The sequence below is a fragment of the Budorcas taxicolor genome, chromosome 6, assembly GCF_023091745.1.
Source record: "Budorcas taxicolor isolate Tak-1 chromosome 6, Takin1.1, whole genome shotgun sequence".
Classification (NCBI taxonomy): Eukaryota; Metazoa; Chordata; class Mammalia; order Artiodactyla; family Bovidae; genus Budorcas; species Budorcas taxicolor.
Window position 1 is genome coordinate 59,593,391 of NC_068915.1, and position 25,159 is coordinate 59,618,549.

The 25,159-nt window shown below is 35.8% G+C and overlaps 1 protein-coding gene across 1 annotated transcript in view; it reads left to right on the forward strand.

Annotated features, from left to right (window-relative positions):
- N4BP2 (NEDD4 binding protein 2) overlaps positions 1 to 25,159 on the forward strand; it is a 55,956-nt gene that overhangs the window by 25,048 nt on the left and 5,749 nt on the right. The window contains exons 9-15 of the mRNA XM_052642111.1: positions 416 to 501; positions 1,011 to 1,056; positions 2,388 to 2,584; positions 8,531 to 8,649; positions 14,673 to 14,811; positions 19,493 to 19,681; positions 20,626 to 20,794. Coding sequence (XP_052498071.1) covers positions 416 to 501; positions 1,011 to 1,056; positions 2,388 to 2,584; positions 8,531 to 8,649; positions 14,673 to 14,811; positions 19,493 to 19,681; positions 20,626 to 20,794 — 945 coding nt within the window. The remainder of the gene's footprint in view (positions 1 to 415; positions 502 to 1,010; positions 1,057 to 2,387; positions 2,585 to 8,530; positions 8,650 to 14,672; positions 14,812 to 19,492; positions 19,682 to 20,625; positions 20,795 to 25,159) is intronic.

A 25,159-nucleotide genomic window follows, 5' to 3' on the forward strand; every position in this document is an offset into this window, starting at 1 on the left:
TATTCATCCCATGCATATATTGAAAATTTTCTCTGGTATTTACCTCATACTTGTTTGCACAGATACATCTTTTTAATCCCTTGATGCTACTCCAGATACACGTAAGGCAAGATAATTCCTTAGGACACACTTATTGGAAAGTCTTAATGGAAGTGAACATATTAAATATATTTAGTGTAATGGACATGAATAACTTAAATATATGAAGCATTGTATAATTGCATCTGTCAAGAAGTGTGAATACAATGACATGTTACATAAAAATATTCCAAGAGTTTTAAAACTAGAGACATAGGTTAGTAATTAAAAATATAGATTTTTTTTTTATGATGTGTAAGGTAGTTGAGTATGTTTTCTGCAAATGTATAATGAGTAATGGTCATATTTTCTTTTCTTTTTTTCCTCTCCTCATAAGGGTCCCTAACAGTTGAGGATTGTGTGGTTCATATAGATCTGAATCTGGCTAAAGTGATTCATGAGAAATGGAAAGAATCTGTAATGGTTGGTAGGCTTCTTTTTATAAAGAGCTCCTTTTGTGTCCATTTTGTCACCTTTGCTCTTCATTACAATCTGTTATGTTATATGAAAGATTCTGTTGAATTTTTCGTTTGAGAGAGAATGAATTTTACCAGTTAACAGAATACTGATATTTTTTCTCTTTCCAGTATTTTAGATTATATCCAGACTGACCAAACTATATAACAAATGATGGAGCTCAATATGATTGATTTTTTATTTTAGGAAAAAAAATCATAAATAGTTTTCTGCTCCTTAAAGACTTGAAATGCTAAATAGTTTCATAAACAGTTTTTAAAAAATTACAGCATAAGAGCTCTATAAGTGGAAAAGATACATAGATGTAGTCATAATTTATATTTATCTAGATTTATTAGATTTAGCAAGAATGATTGATAGTCTTATAAGGAGAAATGATTAGTGAGAAAAATAACATAAGCTTGTTTTCTAATGCACCCTTTTTTGCCAATCCCCTATTCTGCCTTTGTGTTTAGGAGCGACAAAGACAAGAAGAGGTATCTTTTGGCAAGTTAATGCAAGGTAAATCACATAGTTTCACTTCTGATGTTCTTACGTTGATGTTGAAACTTGATGTGTGTGTATGAATTTCAACTTATTTTAAATATACTTCCACAAAATATGTTACCAAAGAATTTTGATTTGTAGATAAGTTTAAAAAAATTTAACATTTAATATTGATATAAAACTTAAAGAGGAAAAAAGTCCCGGTATTATTTAACTTTCAGGTTATAACTGAAAACTAACACAACATTATAGATCAACTATACTTCAATTGAAAAATTTTTTTTTCAACTATGAGGCTATGAAGCACCTAGGTGTGCTCTCATGCGTATATTCAGAATGTTTCCTGTTAATGATTTTGTTCTGAATGATAGAAAACTGTTCTGATTTGAGAGCAATAAAATATTCCTATCTTTGATAGCATCATTGAAATATTACTTTGGCTATTAAATTTTTATTGATGTTAATATGATTAGAGCATAAAAGTCAGCCTGCTTTCTGGGTGTATCTGTCAAACTGAAAATATTTAATTCCAGAAGATTGCTTAGATGCAGTGTCTTAAGTGGTTAGTGCACAGTGGCAGACCTGTTCTAGGTCCTGCTTTTGTGCTTGAGTTTCTCTAGATGCTTCTGTCCACTTCATACTAGGACTCCAGACTGAAGATGGTTAGAGTGAAGATTCTTAACTTTAATCTAGACCTGTATTGTAGCTTCAAGAACCAAAGTTATTTGAGAGCTGGAGGTTCCCAAATAGTATCAGTTATTCAGATGACAGTATTAGCTTTTTCTTCACTTTCCAAGAGAGCAAAAGTATATATCAGAATGTGTTACTCTTAGAAAAGCTGAAATATACATTAAATATTACTGTTATGAACTTCTTAGAATGTTCAGTTCCTTCTTTATCTTGAGTATCAATGTTCAGTGTTTATTGTGTGCCTTCAGTGGGTTACAGATTTGCAAAAATATTAATCCTTTCAGTTCTTAGAGTGGCCAGGCAGAGCTGACCAGCTGCTGTAGCTGGTCGCTCCTGGCTGGCTGCAGCTTCCTCTGTTTGTCAATGTATATGTGTGTTACTGTTTTCTCTGTTGAAGGGATATGAAAAAGAGTGGGAAGCATTGGGTTGATTTACAATGATACTCAGATTGTTGCTCATTTGAATTATTCCTACATTTATACATATTTCATACTTACAATTATGTGAAGATATATTTTGAAATTTGCGAACTGTATTATAAGCAGAGAGTAAAAAGTCATGTTTTCTGGGTCTGTCTGAGGTATATATTTACATCAGAATATTAATTTGTACATTTGTTATTCACGGTCTGACACTATTGATAACTGCTTTTGTAGATCCTTCCCTGGTTGGGCATGTTGGTCTTGATAATTCAGAACAAAAATCATCTCAGAGAACAGGCAAAAAATTACTGAAGACTTTAGCAGCACCTGAAATGCTACCCTTATTGGATCATTGGAACACTCAAACTAAAAAAGTATCACTCAGAGAAATAATGTCAGAAGAAATTGCCTTACAGGAAAAGCATGATTTGGTATGAGTTAGTATAAATATTAAGCTTTTGTTTCTTACTTTAGTTTGATTATATGTTTAGTTTGTGATTTTCATTTGATTCTACTTTCTGTAGTCTGGAATCTATTTTAACCTGATTGAAGTTAGTGTTAAAATTGAAAAATGTTTTAAATGTAGTTTGAAGTTAAAGGTTTTTACTTCTGCAAAATTAGTTGACATTCTATAACAGTAAGCCAGTTACGTTAAATCTGTTGTTTTGGATTTAATTTTGCAGATGTATATTTCTTGTCTATAATTTTACTTCTGTAAATTTTTTCATTCTAGAAAAACATGAAAAATATTTCATTTGAAGATAATTTCATTCATAAGTTAGAATAAATGACTGTTTTGCTATTGAAGAGTTCATATTTGAAGCAAAATTTTTTAGAGGAAAATTTTAGAAACTTTCTAATCTTAAGTACTCTTCTTTTCCTATCTAATTTTTCAATAAGACAAGTTCAAACAGATACTTCACTTTGCTCTGAATTTAATTTTTTTTTCTTTTTCAGCCTATCTAACTATATGACTGAACTGAACTGAACTATCTGAATTCGTAAGATAATTTGGTTTCCTTTGCATTTCTTTTTCTTAACTTTTTTTGGAATTCTGAAAATTAGTATTCAGTCAGTTCAGTCGCTTAGTCGTGTCCGACTCTTTGCGACCCCATGAATCGCAGCACACCAGGCCTCCCTGTCCATCACCAACTCCCAGATTTCACTCAGGCTCAGGTCCATAGAGTCAGTGATGCCATCGAGCCATCTCATCCTCTGTCATCTCCTTCTCCTCCTGCCACCAATCCCTCCCAGCATCAGAATCTTTTTCAATGAGTCAGTGCTTCACATGAGGTGGCCAAAGTACTGGAGTTTCAGCTTTAGCATCAGTCCTTCCAAAGAAATCCCAGGGCTGATCTCCTTCAGAATGGACTGGTTGGATCTCCTTGCAGTCCAAGGGACTCTCAAGAGTCTTCTCCAACACCACAGTTCAAAAGCATCAATTCTTTGGCGCTCAGCCTTCTTCACAGTCCAACTCTCACATCCATACGTGACTACTGGAGAAACCATAGCCTTGACTAGACGGACCTTAGTTGGCAAAGTAATGTCTCTGCTTTTGAATATGCTATCTAGGTTGGTCATAACTTTTCTTCCAAGGAGTAAGCATCTTTTAATTTCATGGCTGCAGTCACCATCTGCAGTGATGTTGGAGCCCAAAAAAATGAAGTCTGACATGGTTTCCACTGTTTCCCCATCTATTTCCCATAAAGTGATGAGATCAGATGCCGTGATGTTAGTTTTCTGAATGTTGAGCTTGAAGCCAACTTTTTCACTCTCCTCTTTCACTTTCATCAAGAGGCTTTTCAGTTCCTCTTCACTTTCTGCCGTAAGGGTGATGTCATCTGCATATCTGAGGTTATTGATATTTCTCCTGGCAATCTTGATTCCAGCTTGTGTTTCTTCCAGCCCAGCATTTCTCATGATGTACTCTGCATAGAAGTTAAATAAGCAGGGTGACAATATACAGCCTCGACGTACTCCTTTTCCTATTTGGAACCAGTCTGTTGTTCCATGTCCAGTTCGAACTGTTGCTTCCTGACCTGCATATAGGTTTCTCAAGAGGCAGATCAGGTGGTGGTCTGGTATTCCCATCTCTTTCAAAATTTTCCACAGTTTATTGTGATCCACACAGTCAAAGGCTTTGGCATAGTCAATAAAGCAGAAATAGATGTTTTTCTGGAACTCTCTTGCTTTTTCGATCATCCAGCAGAGGTTGGCAATTTGATCTCTGGTTCCTCTGCCTTTTCTAAAACCAGCTTGAACATCTGGAAGTTCATGGTTCAGGTATTGCTGAAACCTGGCTTGGAGAATTTTGAGCATTACTTTACTAGCGTGTGAGATGAGTGCAATTGTGCAGTAGTTTGAGCATTCTTTGGCATTGCCTTTCTTTGGGATTGGAATGAAAACTGACCTTTTCCAGTCCTGTGGCCACTGCTGAGTTTTCCAAATTTGCTGGCCTATTGAGTGTAGCACTTTCACAGCATCATCTTTCAGGATTTGAAACAGCTCAACTGGAATTCCATCACCTCCACTAGCTTTGTTCATAGTGATGCTTTCTAAGGCCCACTTGACTTCACATTCCAGGATGTCTGGCTCTAAGTGAGTGATCACACCATCATGATTATCTTGGTCGTGAAGATCTTTTTTGTATCGTTCTTCCTGTGGTGTATTCCTGCCACCTCTTCTTAAAATCTTCTGCTTCTGTTAGGTCCCTACCATTTCTGTCGTTTATCGAGCCCATCTTTGCATGAAATGTTTCCTTGGTATCTCCAATTTTCTTGAAGAGATCTCTAGTCTCCCGTTCTGTTGTTTCCCTCTGTTCCTTTGCATTGATCGCTGAAGAAGGTTTCTTATCTCTTTTTGTTATTCTTTGGAACTCTGCATTCAGATGCTTATATCTTTCCTTTTCTCCTTTGCTTTTCGCCTCTTTTCTTTTCACAGCCATTTGTAAGGCCTCCCCAGACAGGCATTTTGCTTTTTTGCATTTCTTTTCCATGGGGATGGTCTTGATCCCTGTCTCCTGTACAATGCCACGAACCTCCGTCCATAGTTCATCAGGCATTCTATCTATCAGATCTAGTCCCTTAAATCTATTTCTCATTTCCACTGTATGATCATAAGGGATTTGATTTAGGTCATACCTGAATGGTCTAGTGGTTTTCCCTACTTCCTTCAATTTAAGTCTGAATTTGGCAATAAGGAGTTCATGATCTGAGCCACAGTCAGCTCCTGGTCTTGTTTTTGTTGACTGTATAGAGCTTCTCCATCTTTGGCTGCAAAGAATATAATCAATCTGATTTCGGTGTTGACCATCTGGTGATGTCCATGTGTAGAGTTTTTTCTTGTGCTGTTGGAAGAGGGTGTTTGCTATGACCAGTGCATTTTCTTGGCAAAACTCTATTAGTCTTTGCCCTGCTTCATTCCGTATTCCAAGGCCAAATTTGTGTGTTACTCCAGGTGTTTCTTGACTTCCTACTGTGCATTCCAGTCCCCTATAATGAAAAGGACATCTTTTTTGGGTGTTAGTTCTAAAAGGTCTTGTAGGTCTTCATAGAACCGTTCAACGTCAGCTTCTTCATCAAAAGGGAAAAGACCTTAGAGATTATTAGTTCAGTTCTCAAGGAAAAAAAAAAATTCTTAGTTGGTGATCTTACAACCTTTTCCTCTCTTTTTCCTACTTATTTGACTGCTCAAAGAAACATCTTTATATTGGTTGAAATATATATTGATAGAATGGGGGCGTAGAAAGAATGATGGGATTTTTCCACTTTCATATTTATCTTCCTCACTTGTTAATTAATTTGGAAATAAGCTACCGTTACCAACTTTACGTGTTTATATAATCCAAGGAACAGTCTCTTCAGTGGGATCTTATAATTTAGTGTTGTTTCAGATATCCTCTTCAATTTACATATAAGGAAAGCCTAGAACTTACGCTCAAATGATGAGGCACTTTTTGTTGAAATGGTGTTTTCTGCTGCTGAAACTTTTGTTTATGGTTCTAGCCTGCCTTTTTATTTCTTAGTATACCTGGGTTGGGAAGATCTCCTGGAGAAAGAGTTGACCCACTCCAGTACTGTGGCCTAGAGAATTCCATGGACTGTGTATAGTTCCTGCCGTCGCAAAGAGTCAGACACAACTGAGCGACTTTCATTTCACTTCACTTCACATAATGATGAACAAATAAGTTTCTTTGAGTTTCCAACTTAATTTTTTTTCTGTCAGTGATTTTTCTTGTGTTTTTGTGAATTTGATAATAGAAGCTATACTCTTTTGATCCTAAAGATATTCCTGCTTAAGTAGAGACTCATTAAGAGAATTTCTGGAAAAATTTCTCAGTAATTTCTCAGAATTTTCCAAAGGAGAAATACACTTTACATTCTTTTAAAGCAAAGAATATAAAATAAAAATTAGGCATAATGCATGAAGAGGATAATTAATTGTAAGATGATTGTTGTTGTTCAGTCACTAAGTCATGTCCGACTCTGCGACTTCATGAACTGCAGCACACCGAGCTTCCTTGTCCTTCACTATCTCTTGGAATTTGCTCAAACTCTTGTCCAGTGAGTCGCTGATGCGATCCAACGATCTCATACTTTATCTCCCCCTTTTCCTTCTGCCCTCCATCTTTCCCAGCATTAGGGTCTTTTCCAGTGAGCTGACTCTTTGCATCAGGTGACCAAAGTCTTGGAGCTTCAGCTTCAGCATCAGTCCTTCCAATGAGTATTCAGGGTTGACTTCCTTTAGGATTGACTGATTTGATCTCCTTGCTGTTTTCAGTTAATTGATAAGACCTTAGAACTTGTAGTTTAGAGATACTCTATGACTTGGCAGATGCTAGTAAATCTGATCACTGAGGTTTTTTTTAAAAAAAATCACTGAATTTTTTAGTAAGATCAGATTATAATGTATATCTTAAAATAAGATGTGAAATATTAAAAATTCTTGAGGTGGCTTGTTTTCATCACTCTAGTGGTATGTGATACATTCAGCTTCACCAGTCTTTTTGACTGGTCAGGTTGTTGCTTATTGTGATTCTTTTTCTGTTGTTGTTTGATATTATAAATGGCCTAAATATGGCTAGGTTTCAAAACCAATAGCTATTCTAGGACTGTCCCAAATTATTGTAATTTTTACATTTTCAGATACCCTTTGAACTTTTATAGGAAGTTATTTTTTAAACACTAGGACTTTTGGAATAAACAGAAATATTACATAGTTAAATCATAATGTTAACAAATTGTCTTAGAGTTAGAAATCCCTTTACAAATGATTACTATAATCCTTAATTAGAATTAAATTAGCACATGTTAGAAAAGCCTGTTTGGTTTGGCAATTTAAACAATCCAAATACGACTTTGAAAAAATAACACTTAGCAATTCTCATACAATTCCTTTGGAATAAATATGTTTGTGAAAAAAAATTTTTAATGTGGATTTTTCTGTCAACCTGAATTTACACCTCATTTGTACGTTGTAGTTTCTGCCTATTGAGGAGAATGTGTTTTTAAGGACGTTGTTCACAGCATCACACAGTGTCCCTTTTATGAGGACCCATGCGAGAAATTTCTTTCAGGTCTCAGTACCAGAAAAAGCTGTTCTTCTCCTGAGCAGCTGATTTTTTATTTCATGGACACTGAGAATCTTTGTTTTCTTGTTTGCTTTGGCCATTGAGAAGCTCAGAACTGAATTTGTGACCCACCTTTAGGAATTGTACAGGATTTTGTAGCATGCATTTATTTATACTAATTTTCTTGTTAGCTTTATCCTGTATTCTTACTTTTATTTTCTCTACTCTCTGATTTCTTCATTTATTTATATCCTGTTTATATGTATATACTTCACCCTTTTTATATGTGTAATATATGATCGAATGTGGGCTTCCCTGGTGGCTCAGATGGTAAAGAATCCATCTGCAATGTGGGAGACCCGTGTTCAATCCCTGTGTTGGGACGATCCTCTGGAGGAGGGCGTGGCAACCCACTCCAGTATTCTTTCCTGGAGAATCCCGTGAACAGAGGATCCTGGTGGGCTACAGTCCGTAGGGTCGCAAAGAGTTGGACACGACTGAGTGACACAGCACATATGTCATATGTGAGAGTATATATATACACACATGCACACACATATATATGTATATGTGTGATTATGTTTGTGTATTAATAAGCAGCTTCGAATACTTAGAAAAAATGGGATATAAATAAACAGTGCAAGAATACTTATATTTCTATTTTCAGCCTTTAATCAATGAAGAAAGTCTGTGGTTACTTTTAAATTATTAGTGTTTTTGCAATGAAATAACCATGGTTTTGGATCAGCATAACTAGTATTGTAAATTCCATAGTAAGAATGAGTTTTGTCTTTTTTGTTTGTTTTAGAAAAGGGAGACGCTTATGTTTGAGAAAGATTGTGCCACTAAGCTAAAGGAGAAGCAACTCTTTAAGATATTTCCAGCCATTAACCAAAATTTCCTGGTGGACATTTTCAAGGACCACAAGTGAGTACTAGAAGGATTGTTTGCAGTTTCTGTTGTGATGTGGTTGAAAGTGTATGTCATACATTTTAATCTCTTATTTTTATTTTTTCTGATAACAAAAATAATAGAGGTATATTATAAACCATTTAAATGCAATAATGTAGAAAGTGAGGAATTTTTGTCAATTGGTTCATATTCCTCCTCAATTTTTTCTCGTGTTCATATACTAAGTATGCGTACACATGTGTACCTGTTTATTTTGTTGACTATATATATATATATAGATTGTGTTTTATATACTATTTTGTAGTTTTGCTGTTATTTATTTTTTCTGTCCATACTTTGTGACAGAATAAATACTCTTTTCTTTTTAATGTCTATAGAGTATTCCATAGTACTCTGAAAGTGATTTCTTAAAGTACTGTCGTTTGTTTAAACATGCTCTGTTTATAGGCTTTTTGACTATAAGAAAAGTTGGAAACCATGTTGCACTGAGCAACATTGAACATACATTTTTGTGTGCATGGGTGAATGTTATCGTAAGCTAGTTTCTAAAAGTGAAATTGCTGATTCAGAGTAGATACACTAAAAATGTTTATAGCTAATGCCAAATTTCCTTTTATAAGGGCTTTCCATATTACTTATATGCACTGATTGTGTAACTTGCCCTGAACATTAAGAATCTTTAATTTTTTGCCAGTCTGGTGGGAAAAATATTTCATTGTTGCTTAAATTTTTATTATTAGTGAGGTTGAGCTTTTTTCCCATTGATTTCTTTTTCTATTAAATTGCTTCTTTTTGCCTGTCTTCTTTTGGCTCTTTGTATTTCTTTCTACATTTATGAGAATTCTTTATATATTATGTGTAGTTATCTTTGTTAATATAGATTATAATAAATTTTCTTGATAAAATCTCATTGGTCAGAAACATTTTTTAATTCATGTTTTATCAGAAAATTGTTTTTCTTATTGGTTTGGAGTTTTAACTCTTTTTGAGAAATCTGCCCTACCCCAACATTATGGAATTTATTTATTCCATATTTATTCCAATATTTATTTTTAAATTTGCTTTTTTTTTAAAGAAACTTTTTAATATATAATTTTGTTTATTTATTTATTTTTGGTTGTCCTGTGTCTTTGTTGCTGCTCAAGCTTTTCTCTAGTTGTGGTGAACAGGGGCTGCTCTCTACTTGTGGCATGCAGGCTTCACACTGCGGTGGCTTCTCTTGTTGTGGGGCACAGTCTTCAGTAGTTGTGATTCTTGGGCTCTAGAGCACAGGCTCAATAGTTGTGGCACATGGGCTTAGTTGCTCTGAGGCATGTGGGATCTTCCCAGACCAGGGATCGAACCCATGTCTCCTTGCGTTGGCAGGTGGACTCTACCACTGAGCCACCAGTGAAGCCCTTAATTTATTTTTCTTAATTTATATATTTGACTGCACCAGATCTTAGCTGGAGCACACAGGATCTTTGACTATCATTCAGTATTTTTAATAGTGAAATTTAAAAAATTTACCTAACATTTTTGTGTGTTTAGTATGAAGTAGAGATTTAACTTAATTTTTTTCCGAATGATAAACTGGGTAGATAGGTGAATGATAAACTGGGTAGATAGGTCATCTTTACACACTGATATAAAATATAGCCACTAATATTTCTCACATTCTCAAATATACATTTTCTTTTATTGACTCTTTGATTCCATTGAGCCATTTGGTCCTAAATTTTATTTTCAGTATTGTAGTGTAATAGTGTGTTTTGTTGTTTGCTGTGTTGGGAATGCTTCTGGTTTGAGTAATACATAGTTTTGATCTTAATGTATTCCTTAAATTTTTATTTTAGCAAGAGTTGTTTTAAATAGGTGCCTTTTTAGGCTCTTTGGAGACTCTAATACAGATTTTTTTCTTTAGTTTACTAGTATATTACATGTCAATCACCAGTAATTTTTAGAATAAAAATTCTCTCATATTTTTGTTTTTTTCCTTTAATGCAATATCAGAATTGATTTCAGGCTTTTTGCAACAGTTATTAAGTGAGATTAGTCTGTAATTTTCTGTTTCTTTGTTGTCTTTGTCAGATTTGGTTTTAGGGTTTTATTTGGTATTTGGCTTAATAAAAGGGCTTTCCTGGTGGCTCAATGGTAAAGAATGTAGCTGCAATGCGGGAGACGCAGGTTTAGTCCTTGGGTTAAGAGGATCCCCTGGAGAAGGAAATGGCAACCCACTTCAGTATTCCTTCCTGGAAAATTCCAGAGGACAGAGGAATCTAGAGGGACACAGTTCTTGGGGTCACAAAGAGTCAGACACGACTGAGCAACTTGCTCTGGAAAATTTAAATAAATTGGTACCTTGAAGATTCTGGGGTTGTGCCTTTTTAGGGAAGTCTTTTAGAATTTTTCACTACCTTTTAAGGGTATTGCTTTATTCAAATATTTGCCTGTTTTTTTTTTTTTTTCCTGTGAGTCTTTTCTGGTGGTTTGTCTTCTAGAAAACCATTTGTTTTACCTTGATTTTAAGGTTTATTATTGTTAAGTTATATATAATATTCTGTGATAATTAAAACTATTCTTTTGTATTTGATGATATCCTTTTTTCCTTTCCTAAGATTTTTTTTTTTTCTGTTTTCTTTGTTTTTGCTGTTTGTCAGAATGGCCCTTTTAAAGAGCAAGCTCTTGGTTTATTGATCAAAGTCTGTTTTATATTCTCTAATCATTTATTTTTGCTTTTATTTTTGATAATTGCTTTCTATTTTTGTTGGTTCCTTTCTCTTTAAATTTGTTGACATATCTTCAATTCTTTGGTTAGTTTGTTTCCTTTCAGTATTTGATAACAAATATATTTAAGGGTATGAATTTTTCTCTATTTTATGCTTTTGATATATATATGTGATATTTTGATTTTGATATATAGTACTTTCATTTTTTTCTGTAAAAATCTAATTCAGTTTGATTTTCTCATTCATCCAAGAGTTTGAAGTTTTCTAAATGGATTGATAGTTTGGTGGTGATGGTAGTGGTGGTGGTGGTTACTGTTTATTTTGTTTTGTTGTGTTGAGGCATAAGAATGCAGCCTGAGAGAGTCCTGCTTTTGGGAATTTGAAATTTTCTTTATGGTTTAATACATGATCAGTTATTATAAATATTACATGAAGGTGCTTTTGAAAAAGAATATTCTCTGCTGAGTATGCAGAGTTCTAAATATGTCACTTGAATCAAGTTTTTCGTGATATTATTTCAGCCCACAAATTTTCTATTTATTTTTGTTACCTGAGCAGCTGTTTTCTTAGAATTATGTGTTAAAATACCCCAGGCATTGGGGGTTAGGAGGGTTGGTGCTGGCATATGGCAACTCTCTTCTGTGGGAACCTAGGGCAAGAAGGTCTGATGTGAAACTACCCAGTGTTGTGGGTCCCAGGTGAGGTTAGAGGACTGAGTACTTCCTTTCAGTACTCAGAATGATTGATCAGTCAGGTCCCAAGGGTAGGTATTATGATATTCAGTGATCCTCCATTTGTCTGCCAACAGCTGGATACTTGTCTCAGCAGTAGTGTTAGCTTCACCCTGATAAGAAGGGTTCAGTTCAGTTCAGTCACTCAGTCGTGTCCGACTCTTTGCGACCCCATGAATCGCAGCACGCCAGGCCTCCCTGTCCATCACCAACTCCCGGAGTTCACTCAAACTCATATCCATCGAGTTGGTGATGCCATCCAGCCACCTCATCCTCTGTCATCCCCTTCTCCTTCTGCCCCCAATCCCTCCCAACATCAGGGTCTTTTCCAATGAGTCAACTCTTCGCATGAGGTGGCCAAAGTATTGGAGTTTCAGCTTTAGCATCAGTCCTTCCAATGAACACCCAGGACTGATCTCCTGTAGGATGGACTGGTTGGACCTCCTTGCAGGCCATGGGACTCCCAAGAGTCTTCTCCAACACCACAGTTCAAAAGCATCAATTCTTCGGTGCTCAGCTTTCTTCACAGTCCAACTCTCACATCCATACATGACCACTGGAAAAACCATAGTCTTGTCTAGATGGACCTTTGTTGGCCATGTAATGTCTCTGCTTTTGAATATGCTGTCTAGGTTGGTCATAACTTTCCTTGCAAGGAGTAAGTGTCTTTTAATTTCATGGCTGCAGTCACCATCTGCAGTGATTCTGGAGCCCAAGAAAATAAAGTCTGGTACTGTTTCCATTGTTTCCCCATCTATTTTCCATGAAGTGATGGGACGAGATGCCATGATCTTCGTTTTCTGAATGTTGAGCTTTAAGCCAACTTTTTCACTCTCCTCTTTCACTTTCATCAAGAGGCTCTTTAGTTCTTCACTTTCTGCCGTAAGGTTGGTGTCATCTGCATATCTGAGGTTATTGATATTTCTCCCAGCAATCTTGATTCCAGCTTGTGCTTCTTCCAGCCTAGTGTTTCTCATGATATACTCTGCATATAAGGTAAATAAACAGGGTGACAGTATACAGCCTTGACATACTCCTTTTCCTGTTTGAAACCAGTCTGTTGTTCCATGTCCAGTTCAAACTGTTGCTTCCTGACCTGCATATAGGTTTCTCAAGAGGCAGGTCAGGTGGTCTCTTTCAGAATTTTCTACAGTTTATTGTGATCCACACAGTCAAAGGCTTTGGCATAGTCAGTAAAGCAGAAATAGATGTTTTTTCTGGAACTCTCTTGCTTTTTCGGTCATCCAGCAGATGTTGGCAATTTGATCTCTGGTTCCTTCTCCTTTTCTAAAACCAGCTTGAACATCTGGAAGTTCACGGTTCATGTATCACTGAAGCCTGGCTTGGGGAAGGTTCAGTCAGTTACTTACTGCATTATATGCCTGCAGTGTAATCTTCCAGAACCATATACTCCTAACAACACCTGTGGTGGAGACTGGCTTCTAGCCCTGAAAGTGAAAGTGAAATCACCCAGTCGTGTCCAACTCTTGGCGACCCCTGGACTGTAGCCTACCAGACTCCTCTGTCCATGAGATTTCCCAGGCAATAGTACTGGAATGGATTGCCATTTCCTTCTCCAGGGGATCTTCCCAACCCAGGGATCGAACCCTGGTCTCCCACATTGTAGACAGATGCTTTACTGTCTGAGCCACCAGACAGTGGGCTTCTAGCCCTAAAAGTGGGCAAACTAGGTGATTTTAAGGACTGGTTAGGATGTGGACAATTTCTGGCAATTTCTAGCCCCCAAGAAACTCCTATTTGTTGAGTATATGTTAGGCAGTAAGATGAGAGTGCTCAAGTGGAATTGGTAGTCCCAAATGATTCCCCTTCAGGGGTTGCTTTAATAAATTGAAGAATAGCAAAATATCACAGTATTTTGCATAAGTATTGCATTTCAAAAATAGTCCTTTGTGGTCAGCTCTTCATTATCTAGCCTTTGGAAGAGATCAGAATCATGAAAAGTAATAAGTATAAAATCAGTTATAATTTGCTTTTGCTTATGGGAATATGAGTGTTTTAGGCTTTTGTCAATTTTTGTAGCATTTCATATTCCACATAATGTAGTATCACCATGAAAATATGCTTAAATGGTGTAGTGTTGGGAGGTAGGATAGTTTTTTACTTTTTCCTTTCCATATTTCTGCTTAGAATTTCTTTGACTGGAACCCCATGGTTTAAGTAAAATGTGAAATTTGACAGAATACGATCTTAGCGTAAAGATCTATTGTCTGTTTTTCATGTATGAAGGAAGCTGAAACGTGTGAATTCAGATGAGACTAAGTATGTGTGATAAGAGGAAGGAAAGAGTTGTGGAAAATCTACCTGGAATAAAATATAAGAATATGAATTAATTATTAATATGTTACTTTGGGGTATTCATTTAAAAAATTAATTTTTGAGAGCCTCTTAACTTTACACTTTCTGTTCATTCTTGAGTCTTGAGATGCCCAACGAGCATTCAATTTTGATGTTTAAAACTAAGAAGTGAGCCAATTTTTCGTATTCTTCTAAGATGTTTTAAAGGTTGCCTTTGTTAATGTTTCCACATAACTTTTATTTTAATTCACTGACCTCATATTTGTACTTTAACTCTCTACAGCTATTCATTAGAACACACAGTGCAATTTCTAAATTGTGTTCTTGAAGGAGACCCTGTAAAAACAGTGGTAGCACAAGAATTTGTTCACCAAAATGAGAGCATCACTTCTCATACTGCACAGAAGTCTAAGGAGAAAAAGGTATAGAGCTTCTTAGTTTTTTACAATAATGGTAAAAATAGTTATGTATGAAATATAATTGATTTGTTAGATGAATGTTTATTTCCCACCATTTTTTGTAGACTGGAAATTTAACCAATAATAGCATATTTGGCTAATAATATCCGCTCAAAATAATGAATTTATAGTGGATTATATTTTTTCTTCAGTGTCATTGTATATGACAAACGTTTGAATTTCTGTAACTTTTCTTGTGTAGACTATACATGAAACGTATGAGATTTAATTGAATAACTATGGAATGCAGTATGATGGGTCTTAGAGTATAACTGTGTCAGACCTGGGTCTCCCTGATTGCAGGCAGAGCCACTTGGGAAGCCCAGAAACATTTAGCCATTTGAGGAACTGCCAAGCATTTTCCCCAGATGGTTACATTCTTTTAAGTTTCCATCAGCAGTGTATGAGGGTTAGAATTTCTCCACATCCTCTATGACACTTTGTAATCATCTTGTCTTTTTGATTAAAGCCATCTGAGTAGAAGTGAAGTTGTTTGATGGATACCTGGGATTTGTTTTAATCGGGTATGGTAAGACAACAGGTATGGAAATGACATGAAGGAAGAAGTTTATTATAGTTACAGAAGCAAGAGGTATGGCCTACCACCCAGAGCCCCGTGAGGAATCACCAGGGTCAAGGAGATAAGGAGAGAAGGGGGAAATGTGCCCAAGAGCCTTTTTTTGTAGTTTCTGTGGGAAAGACTTGGCAAAACAGGGTGATAAGTAGGTTCAGGATTGGCTAGTTTGAATAATTTCAGCAGACTCTGGGGCATAGGAACTGTTCCTAGTTTTCTGGTACCTGGCTTCAGTGATTAGGGTATGTGAATGGTGGCCAGAGAGTGAGAGCCCATAATGGAAGTGGTTGTGGGTATGGGTTCTAGATTGGATGGTTTGCATGTGTAAAGTGTGCCAGCAAGTGAATTGTTTCCAATCTCTAGGAATTAGCGAACCCCAAGGTGGGGGCTTTGTCTCTAGGGATTAGCAAGGCCTCATGTCAAAGCATCAGAATATAAGAAATAAAAGACATAGTTAATATAGAAGTGGTATCTCATTGTGATTTTGATTTGCATTTTCCTGATGGCTGGTGATGTTGAGCATCTTTTGATGTGCTTATTGGCCATTTGTATTATATCTTCTTTGAAGAAGTGTCTATTAATATCCGTAGCCCATTACAATTAAAAAAAATTTCTTTAGTTGTGTGAGTTTTTATATAGTCTACATGCAAGTCCCTTTTCAGACATATGACTTGCAGACTTCTTCCCATTTCAAGGGTTGTCTTTTCACTTTTTTGCTGATGTACTTTGAAGCACAAAAGTTTAAAAATTGATTACGTGCAATTCACTTCTTTTTTTTTTTTTTCAATTCACTTCTTTTGTTGGATGTACTTTTCATGTCACACCTAAGAAACTATTGCCTAATCCAAAGTCATCAAACTTACACCCACGTTTTCTTATAGTTTTAGTTTTATAGTTTTATAGTTTTAAATTCTTTTATAGTTTTAGTGCTTACATTTAGATCTTTGTATGTGGTGTGAGATAGGGGTTCAAGTTTATTCTTTTGCATATGGATATTCAGTTATCACAATACCACTTGTTGCAAAGATTATTTTTTCCACATTGAATTTTCTTAGCACCCTAGTTGGAAATGAATTTTGACTGTAAATTTTTTACTAGACTCTCAGTTTCATTCCATTGTTTTGTATGTCTGTCATTATGCCTGTACCATAGTCATAGTCTTGACTGCTGTAACTTTATAGTAAGTTTTGAAATTGAGAAATGTGAGTTTTCAACTATGTTCTTTTTTCCCCCTAAGATTATTTTGGCTATTCTGGTCCCCTTGCATTTCTGTGTGACTTTTAGGATCAGCTTGTCAGTTTCTGCAAAGAAGCCAGTTGGAATTTTCATGGGGATTGTACTGAGTCTGCAGGTCAGTTTGAGGTGTATTGCCATCTTAACAATGCTGTCTTCCAATTTGTGAATGTGGAAGTACCTTTCAATTTATTTAGTTCCTCTTAAGTTCATTCAACAGTGTGTTGTAGTTTTGAATATAAGTTATACATGAGTTTTGTTAAATTTATTTCGAGGTATTTTATTTTTTTGATGCCACTGTAAATGAAATTGTTTTCTTAATTTTATTTTTGGCTTATCCACTGCAAATAGAAATACAGTTGATTTTATATATTAATCTTGTATTAGTTTTAGACTTTTTTTTTAAAACAGTACTCAATCATCCTGCTTTACTTGTTGATAAGACCACTTATGGATAAACTTGTGTGCTTCTTTTTTTCTTTGACTATTTCACCAGAATTTAGCTGATAGGACTTGGGTAATTTTGATGTTCATGTGATCTGGTAGTATGTACACGGAGCAGGAAGTATGTGGTACCACTGATGGCTGTGTGTGTCATGGATAGGAATAGTATGTTATCTGTTAGTGTGTACACGGAGCAGGAAGTATGTGGCACAACTGATGCCTGTGTTCATCACGGATAGGTGTAATATGTTATAAGATTCAAAGAGTGCAAGATGATGGTGAGACCTTCAGTGCCAGACTGGGGATAAAGATTACTTTTTCTCCTGATAATAGAGCAAGGCACTCTTGGTCATTATGGCAGTAGAGGAAGTGATTGGGAAGTGTGCTTGCTGAAAGTGGGAGATGGTTAGAAGATGTTGGAATCAAGAAAGAGTTTGTGAGTTGTGTACATGTTGGCCAAAACATAAATTTGAATAAGTTATACTGGAGATAAGTTATACTTAGTCTTTCTCAAAAAAATGTAGGCAGATGTCACAACACTGATAAAAATACTGTTAAGATTTGTGGGCAGAACAGTCTGTCTTTGATATCCCAGGACCTCAAAGGACCAGAGATACTAAAAGAGAGTATCATGATACCGGTAGCATTTTGGTTTCCCAGTTTTGTTCAAGAAACTAACATTTATCTAAAACTGTGTTTTCTTAATACTAGTACCTTTTCCCTTTAGTTGTTAATGAAATTTGCAAGTTTGTTACCTTTGGAAATGGTTTTAATATTACAGTACATCATGCTTTCAAGAGAATGCTGCTGCTGCTGCTGCTAAGTCGCTACAGTCATGCCCGACTCTGTGCGACCCCATAGATGGCAGCCCACCAGGCTCCCCCATCCCTGGGATTCTCCAGGCAAGAACACTGGAGTGGGTTGCCATTTCCTTCTCCAATGCATGAAAATGAAAAGTGAAAGTGAAGTCGCTCAGTCGTGTCCGACTCTTCGAGACCCCATGGACTGCAGCCCACCAGGCTTGTGAATTCTTAGGAAGCATGTTTCACTTGGCCCTAGTTAGTAAAGTTATAGTAAACCATATCACTATGAAAGGGATATAAAAATAAAATTTGGTTTCATTTTAAAATGAGAGTAGCTCTCATTATATACCTTCTCTTTTTTCCTTTCTTTTTTTGGGCCTTGCCATGTGGCTTGTGGGATGTTAGTTCCATGAACAGGGATCAAACCCGGGCCTAGGCAGTGAAGGCACAGAATTCTAACTATTGGACAGCCTGGGAATTCCCTGTTTTTTTTCTTTTTTAAAAATAAGAAATGAAGGGTCTCTTCCCAGAGAACCAAATGTGATTTGCATTTTTTAGTATAAATACCAATAGAGACTTTTAAGGCAAATATTTATATTTGTAGTATTAGGCACTATGGCTTTTCAAAGGTCATAAAAAGTGTTTTCTTTTTTTTAATCCCTTCTCTGCAAAATCTTTGGTTTTATCCAGGATACAAGCTATATACTTATAGACTATTTAAACATTAATATGAAATAGTTAAACAGTAGTATGATTATTAGTGAGCATGACATAAGGATGTAGGGCCTATGAATATTCTTAGGTAAGGGAGAGTCGTGGGTATTGGTTGCAAAAATAAAAATATATTTACAGATTTTTGACTCTAGTAATGAGTTAGGAATGTGGTGATACATTTATGTTATTCTTTTTTATTTGGTTTAGTGTTGAGGTGAATTTGCATAATTATTTTCATGATCTCATGTTTTAAATTAGAGTTATTTACTTTAGTTTCTTTAAGTTTCCATATGGCTAACAGCTACTTGATCGTATTTCAGAAAGCTCAAAAAGTCAACACTACCATAGTGGCTAGTTGGTTGAATTGATTGAAATTGCCCTATGAACCTCCTTATGATTTTTACCTACTATCAGGCATGGTCACTCCATATGCTCTTCTATTTTCAAAAGAATATTATTGAATTATTTTATTGATTGGTTTTTTAAAATATAAATTGAAATTTGCCATTACTTCCTTCAGTGATTGGACTGACCCTATGAATGGGTTTGCAAACTAAAATTTGGAAAATATTGCATTAGATAAATGAATGTTATTTTTTGAATATTTTATATTCTCTCTTTTGGCTTGATTTTTTTATTTCAATAGTTTTAGAGAACTTTTTAACATCTCCTTGGATAAGAGTGGTTACAATGGTATGAAAAAGTTAATGATGGTTCACAAGTGCATTACTTACTAGGAAGACAGTAGGGAAATATTGTCTGTTTTTTTAAGAAGAAAGATAAAAATTAGTAGAGCCCAGTTTTCATGTACAGATTTTGAAGGTAAAGATTGTTTGTTCCTTTCTTTGGGTTGTACTTATTGTGTAACACCTTACAGGCAAAGAAATTGAAAGAAACTGAAGATATACCAAGTGAACCATCTTTCCAGGACTTTGAGTACCCAGAGTATGATGACTACAGGGCAGAGGCTTTCCTGCACCAGCAGAAGAGGATGGAATGCTACAGCAAGGCAAAAGAAGCTTATCGGATGGGGAAGAAAAACGTTGCCACATTTTATGCCCAGCAGGTCAGTTCTTTTTGTCTTTGTCGTCTATGATGTCTGAATAATCTTGAAGGAGATAATACTCATACTGTGACTAGATGAAGTTATTCTGGGGAATGTAGATTATATTCTATAAGTGATGTAAAGTAGCCTATTCCATAAGAACTGTATGGTCTGAGAATTCCAACAGTCCCTAATCTCTTTTAGGTTGGGTTCTCTCATTCACTACTACTTCTAAACAGTTACAAATTTTATGGAGGAAACACAGTGGAATGTTAGTATTTACCTTCCCAGGTGGGATTACAGAGAACGTGTGCTTTCTGTCATGCTTGAATTTTTAGTTAGGTATCACTTTTCATAGTCAGGAAAAGAAAGTTACATTAATATCTTTCAGGGAAGTAGAATTTCTACCTAGGCTCATTTGGCATGCATGTGCTCTGTCACTTGAGTCGTGTCCGATTCATTGTGACCCCATTCGGCATATTATTAAAGGAAACCTGATTGACTTTTTGTTTTCTTGTGGTTCCACGTAGCTTACTTTTTTATGACTGAGTAGAAAAAGTATCAAACTGGTATTACCTAGTGAACAACAATAGCAGACCTTAAGGGATGGCTTCAGGGGTAACTTCAAGTTGTTAAGAGGGTTGAGACTCAGGATTATCAAAAGGTAAACCACCGATTCCTTCTTGAGATGGATGTTGTTTATTTGTGTCCCTCTTCTATGATTTTTGGATCAGAGAATGTGTTAGAAATGATGATCCAGTAGTTTAAGAACTATGTTATTAGTTCACTGAAATCCACCTAAATTTTTGGTGCGTTTTTGCATATTAGCCTATTGCATTAAAAATTTTAGATTAATTTTTCCTTTTTTTTTTTCTTCTTTTTACTGGGGCCACTATTTATTTTCTCATTGTCTACTAAGTAGCAGATATGAAAAGTGATCACTGGTGATATGTTTATATTTAAAGGGTAGTCTCCATGAGCAGAAGATGAAAGAAGCTAATCACCTTGCTGCCGTGGAGATATTTGAGAAAGTCAATGCCTCCCTATTGCCGCAGAATGTTCTAGACCTCCATGGGCTGCATGTGGATGAGGCTATAGAACATTTGACGACAGTTTTACAGCAGAAAACTGAAGGTAGGACTGTAGTCATTACACAATTTCAATAGAAAGTATATCTTTGTTTATATTGATATAACTTGCAAATTCAAGGGAGTCTGAATGTGCAGGCTAAGGATATGTGTGCCACACTGATAGATGTTTGTATTAGACTTATTCTTCAAGAAAACCTTGGGAAAGAATTCTAACTGCCTTGTCCATTAACATTTTTATTTTCCTGCTTCAGTCATGTTTGTATTCCTTTGTTATACTGGGCATGTAGATATGTCAGACCAACTTTTGGGCCTCAAAGGGAGGGCATGATGTAATCTGAGAATTCTCTGGACCTTTCAGTAATATTACACATCTTTGTTCATAGACATTTACTAGAGCTATTAGATACTTACTAGATGTCAGTTGCTCAACAGATATTTAATAAAATACAGAAGGAAATAAGGATTTAATAAAATATAGAAGTAAATAGGATTTTTATAGAATTATAAATTCAGGATTTCTGAGTGTTTGCATTATAATGGTGTGCCCTTCTCCCTTTCTGCTTGTATTTAGTCTTTGCAGGTCAATAGGAAAGCTGCTGCTTGCCTCTTAAAATCGTATTATGTACTTCATATACATTAAAGTATCTTGTTGGTTTATTATCTTGTTTCCTTTTCATCACCAGATGGTAGCACTTAGGAAAATTCAATCTTTGTAGTACCCAGACTAAATAGTAGGGCATCATCTAATACTAGGGAATCATCTCCTTTTACCACTGCTAGGATATTTTGAATTCTCAACTTGACTTTCTTTTTATCTTCCATTTTATTGTGGAGACATAAAATCCATGCCTCAGCTATTCCTTGTGGTTCCATCATACTGCTCTGTCATTGATAGCTGTATTCCGGTTAATTCATTTATATATATTTTAGAAAGTTTTATACTATATGTTATATAAGTTTATCAGTTCAACACAGTTGTATTATTAGTTCAATACTTGATTAAATATAATTGATATAAAAGGTTGAGAATTCATCTTTTTATCATGCAGACCATGTTGAAAAGGTTGCAGAGTAAAACAAGAACACCTCTGTACCCATAAGTATACAGTAACAAGTGGTAACATTTTCCTGTATGTGCTTCTTTATTTATTTTTTTTCTCTTACCTTCCTGGTGGAAATCAACACCCTTCAGTTTGCATTCATCATCAGTCTACTTGTTCCTTTTGTGAGTTTTAAAAAATCAACATATATGGAGTTACACTGTATCATCAGCCAAGTTCCTTATTTTCACCCAATCTAGTTTTCAAGATCTACTCATCTTAATGGATTTTTTTAAAAAAAAATTATAACTGCTGTATAGTATTGTGTGACCATGTCATAATGTGCCCATCTCTCTGTTGATGGGCATTTTTATTTTGCATATCAATATATATGTCTACTCTTATCACTATCTTTTTTTCTTAGCTTTTTATATTGAAAAATTTAAAACACACAGAGAAGTTGAATGAATTGTAGACTGACCAGTCAACATTTGGCCCCATTTTTCTCTCTCTAAAATAGCTTTCTGCTGAGCCATTTGAGAATAAGTTTTAAAGATTGTGGTGCTTTGTTTTTGAACACCTCAGCATGTTTATCACTTGAGGACAAATTCATTTTCTGACACAATCACAATACATGATGACTTTTAAGACATTTAACATTGTTAACAAAGTGTTGTCTAATATACAGGCCATACTTAGTGTTTTCTAGTTGTATGGAAAGGTCTTATGTAGCTGTGCCATTTTCTACCCCCAATCCAGGATTCAGTCATGCATCCCATGTTTTAGTTGATGGTCCCAAGTCAGTAGCCTCCTGTGATACAGAGTAGTTCCTTTGTCTAATTTTTGTTTTCCATGTCATTGACATTTTTAAAGATTCCAAGTCAGTCGTTTGGTAAATTGTCGAACAATTTAAATTTGTCTGATTGTTTCTTCACGGCTAGATTCGGATTAAAATTTTCTTGGTAAAAATGCTGCATAGGTGATGTTAGGTCATCCTTGGTGAACTCATTAGAAGACATATATGGTCAGTTTTCCCTTATTGGTGGTGTTAAGTTTGATTTCTTAGCTGAGATATAGAACTCTATCATATCAGATTTTGCTTTGTAAATGTACCTTTTCTCCCTTTGTAGTCAGTTAGTAAATTTTGGTGATTGATTCTTTGTGACTGTGTGAATAACTGTTTTCATACAGCTGTTCTCATTTTGCCTTACGATTTTAGCATCCATTTATGATCCTTGTCTGAATCAGTTATTTTATTGGTGGTTCCATCAGTTCAGTTCAGTCGCTCAGTCGTGTCCAACTCTTTGCGACCCCATGAACCGCAGCACGTCAGGCCTCCCTGTCCATCACCAACTCCCAGAGTCCACCCAAAGCCATGTCCATCAAGTCGGTGATGCCATCCAACCATCTCATCCTTTGTCTTCCCCTTCTCCTCCTGCCCTCAATCTTTCCCAGCATGAGGGTCTTTTCAAATGAGTCAGCTATTCGCATCAGGTGGCCAAAGTGTTGGAGTTTCAGCTTCAACATCAGTCCTTCCAATGAACACCCAGGACTGATCTCCTTTAGGTTGGATCTCCTTGCAGTCCAAGCGACTCTCAAGAGTCTTCTCCAACACCACAGTTCAAAAGCATCAGTTCTTCTCTATAGTCAATTCTTTTTTATAAAGAAGCTCAGCCTTCTTTATAGTCCAACTCTCATATCCATACATGACCACTGGAGAAACCATAGCCTTGACTAGACGGACCTTTGTTGGCAAAGTAACGTCTCTGCTTTTTAATATGCTGTCAAGGTTGGTCATAACTTTCCTTCCTTTTTTTTTTTTTTTTCATAACTTTCCTTCTAAGGAGCAAGAGTCTTTTAATTTCATGGCTGCAATCACCATCCGCAGTGATTTTAGAGCCCAGAAAAATAAAGTCAGCCACTGTGTCCACTGTTTCCCCATCTATTTTCTATGAAGTGATGGGACTAGATGCCATAATATTAGTTTTCTGAATGTTGAGCTTTAAGCCAACTTTTTCACTCTCCTCTTTCACGTTCATCAAGAGGCTTTTTAGTTCCTCTTCACTTTCTGCCGTAAGGGTGGTGTCATCTACATATCTGAGATTATTGATATTTCTCCCGGCAATCTTGATTCCAGCTTGTGCTTCCTCCAGCCCATCGTTTCTCGTGATGTACTCTGCATATAAGTTAAATGAACAGGGTGACAATATACAACCTTGACATACTCCTTTTCCTATTTGGAACCAGTCTGTTGTTCCATGTCCAGTTCGAACTGTTGCTTCCTGACCTGCATACAGGTTTCTCAAGAGGCAGATCAGGTGGTCTGGTATTCCCATCTCTCTCAGAATTTTCCACAGTTTATTGTGATCCACACAGTCAAAGGCTTTGGCATAGTCAATAAAGCAGAAGTAGATGTTTTTCTGGAATTTCTCTTGCTTTTTTTGATGATCAAGCGGATGTTGGCAATTTGATCTCTGGTTCCTCTGACTTTTCTAAAACCAGCTTGAATATTTGAAAGTTCACGGTTCACATATTGCTGAAGCCTGACTTGGAGAATTTTGAGCATTACTTTACTAGCGTGTGAGATGAGTGCAATTGTGTGGTAGTTGGAACATTCTTTGGCATTGCCTTTCTTTGGAATTGGAATGAAAACTGACCTTTTCCAGTCTTTGAATTGGAATGAAAACTGACCTTTTCCAGTCTTGTGGCCACTGCTGAGTTTTCCAAATTTGCTGGCATATTGAGTGCAGCACTTTCACAGCAGCATCTTTCAGGATTTGAAATAGCTCAACTGGAATTCCATCACCTCCACTAGCTTTGTTCGTAGTGATGCTTCGTAAGGCCCACTTGACTTCACATTCTAGGATGTCTGGCTCTAGGTGAATGATCACGTCATTGTAATTATCTGGGTCGTGAAGATCCTTTTTGTACAGTTCTTCTGTATATTCTTGGTGGTTCCATAATGGTGTTTTTATAATTTGTATTCCTTCATACAAGGAAGGAAGGTTTATTAGCAGACATTCTTTGATAGAGTATTTTCCTCCCCCACTTGTTTTTTAAATATAATTTTGAAAATCTTAGAGAAAATCTAGAAAACAGCAACAAAGATTAAAAGAGATAAATACATTATTTAATCTAGAGAAAAGAATAATTCCTATATAGAAGTATCATAAGGGAATATTTTGTCTATAGAGGATGAATACATCATTTACTCAGTAAAAACTTGATGATCTTATATAATCTTGACATCAAACATAAAGCAGTGAAAAAGACACACAATTACCATCTTTATGGAGTTTGCTATCTAGTAGAATAGATGATAGTGAATGACTAGTTACATAATTAGCACTGTGATAAGGTTGCCACAT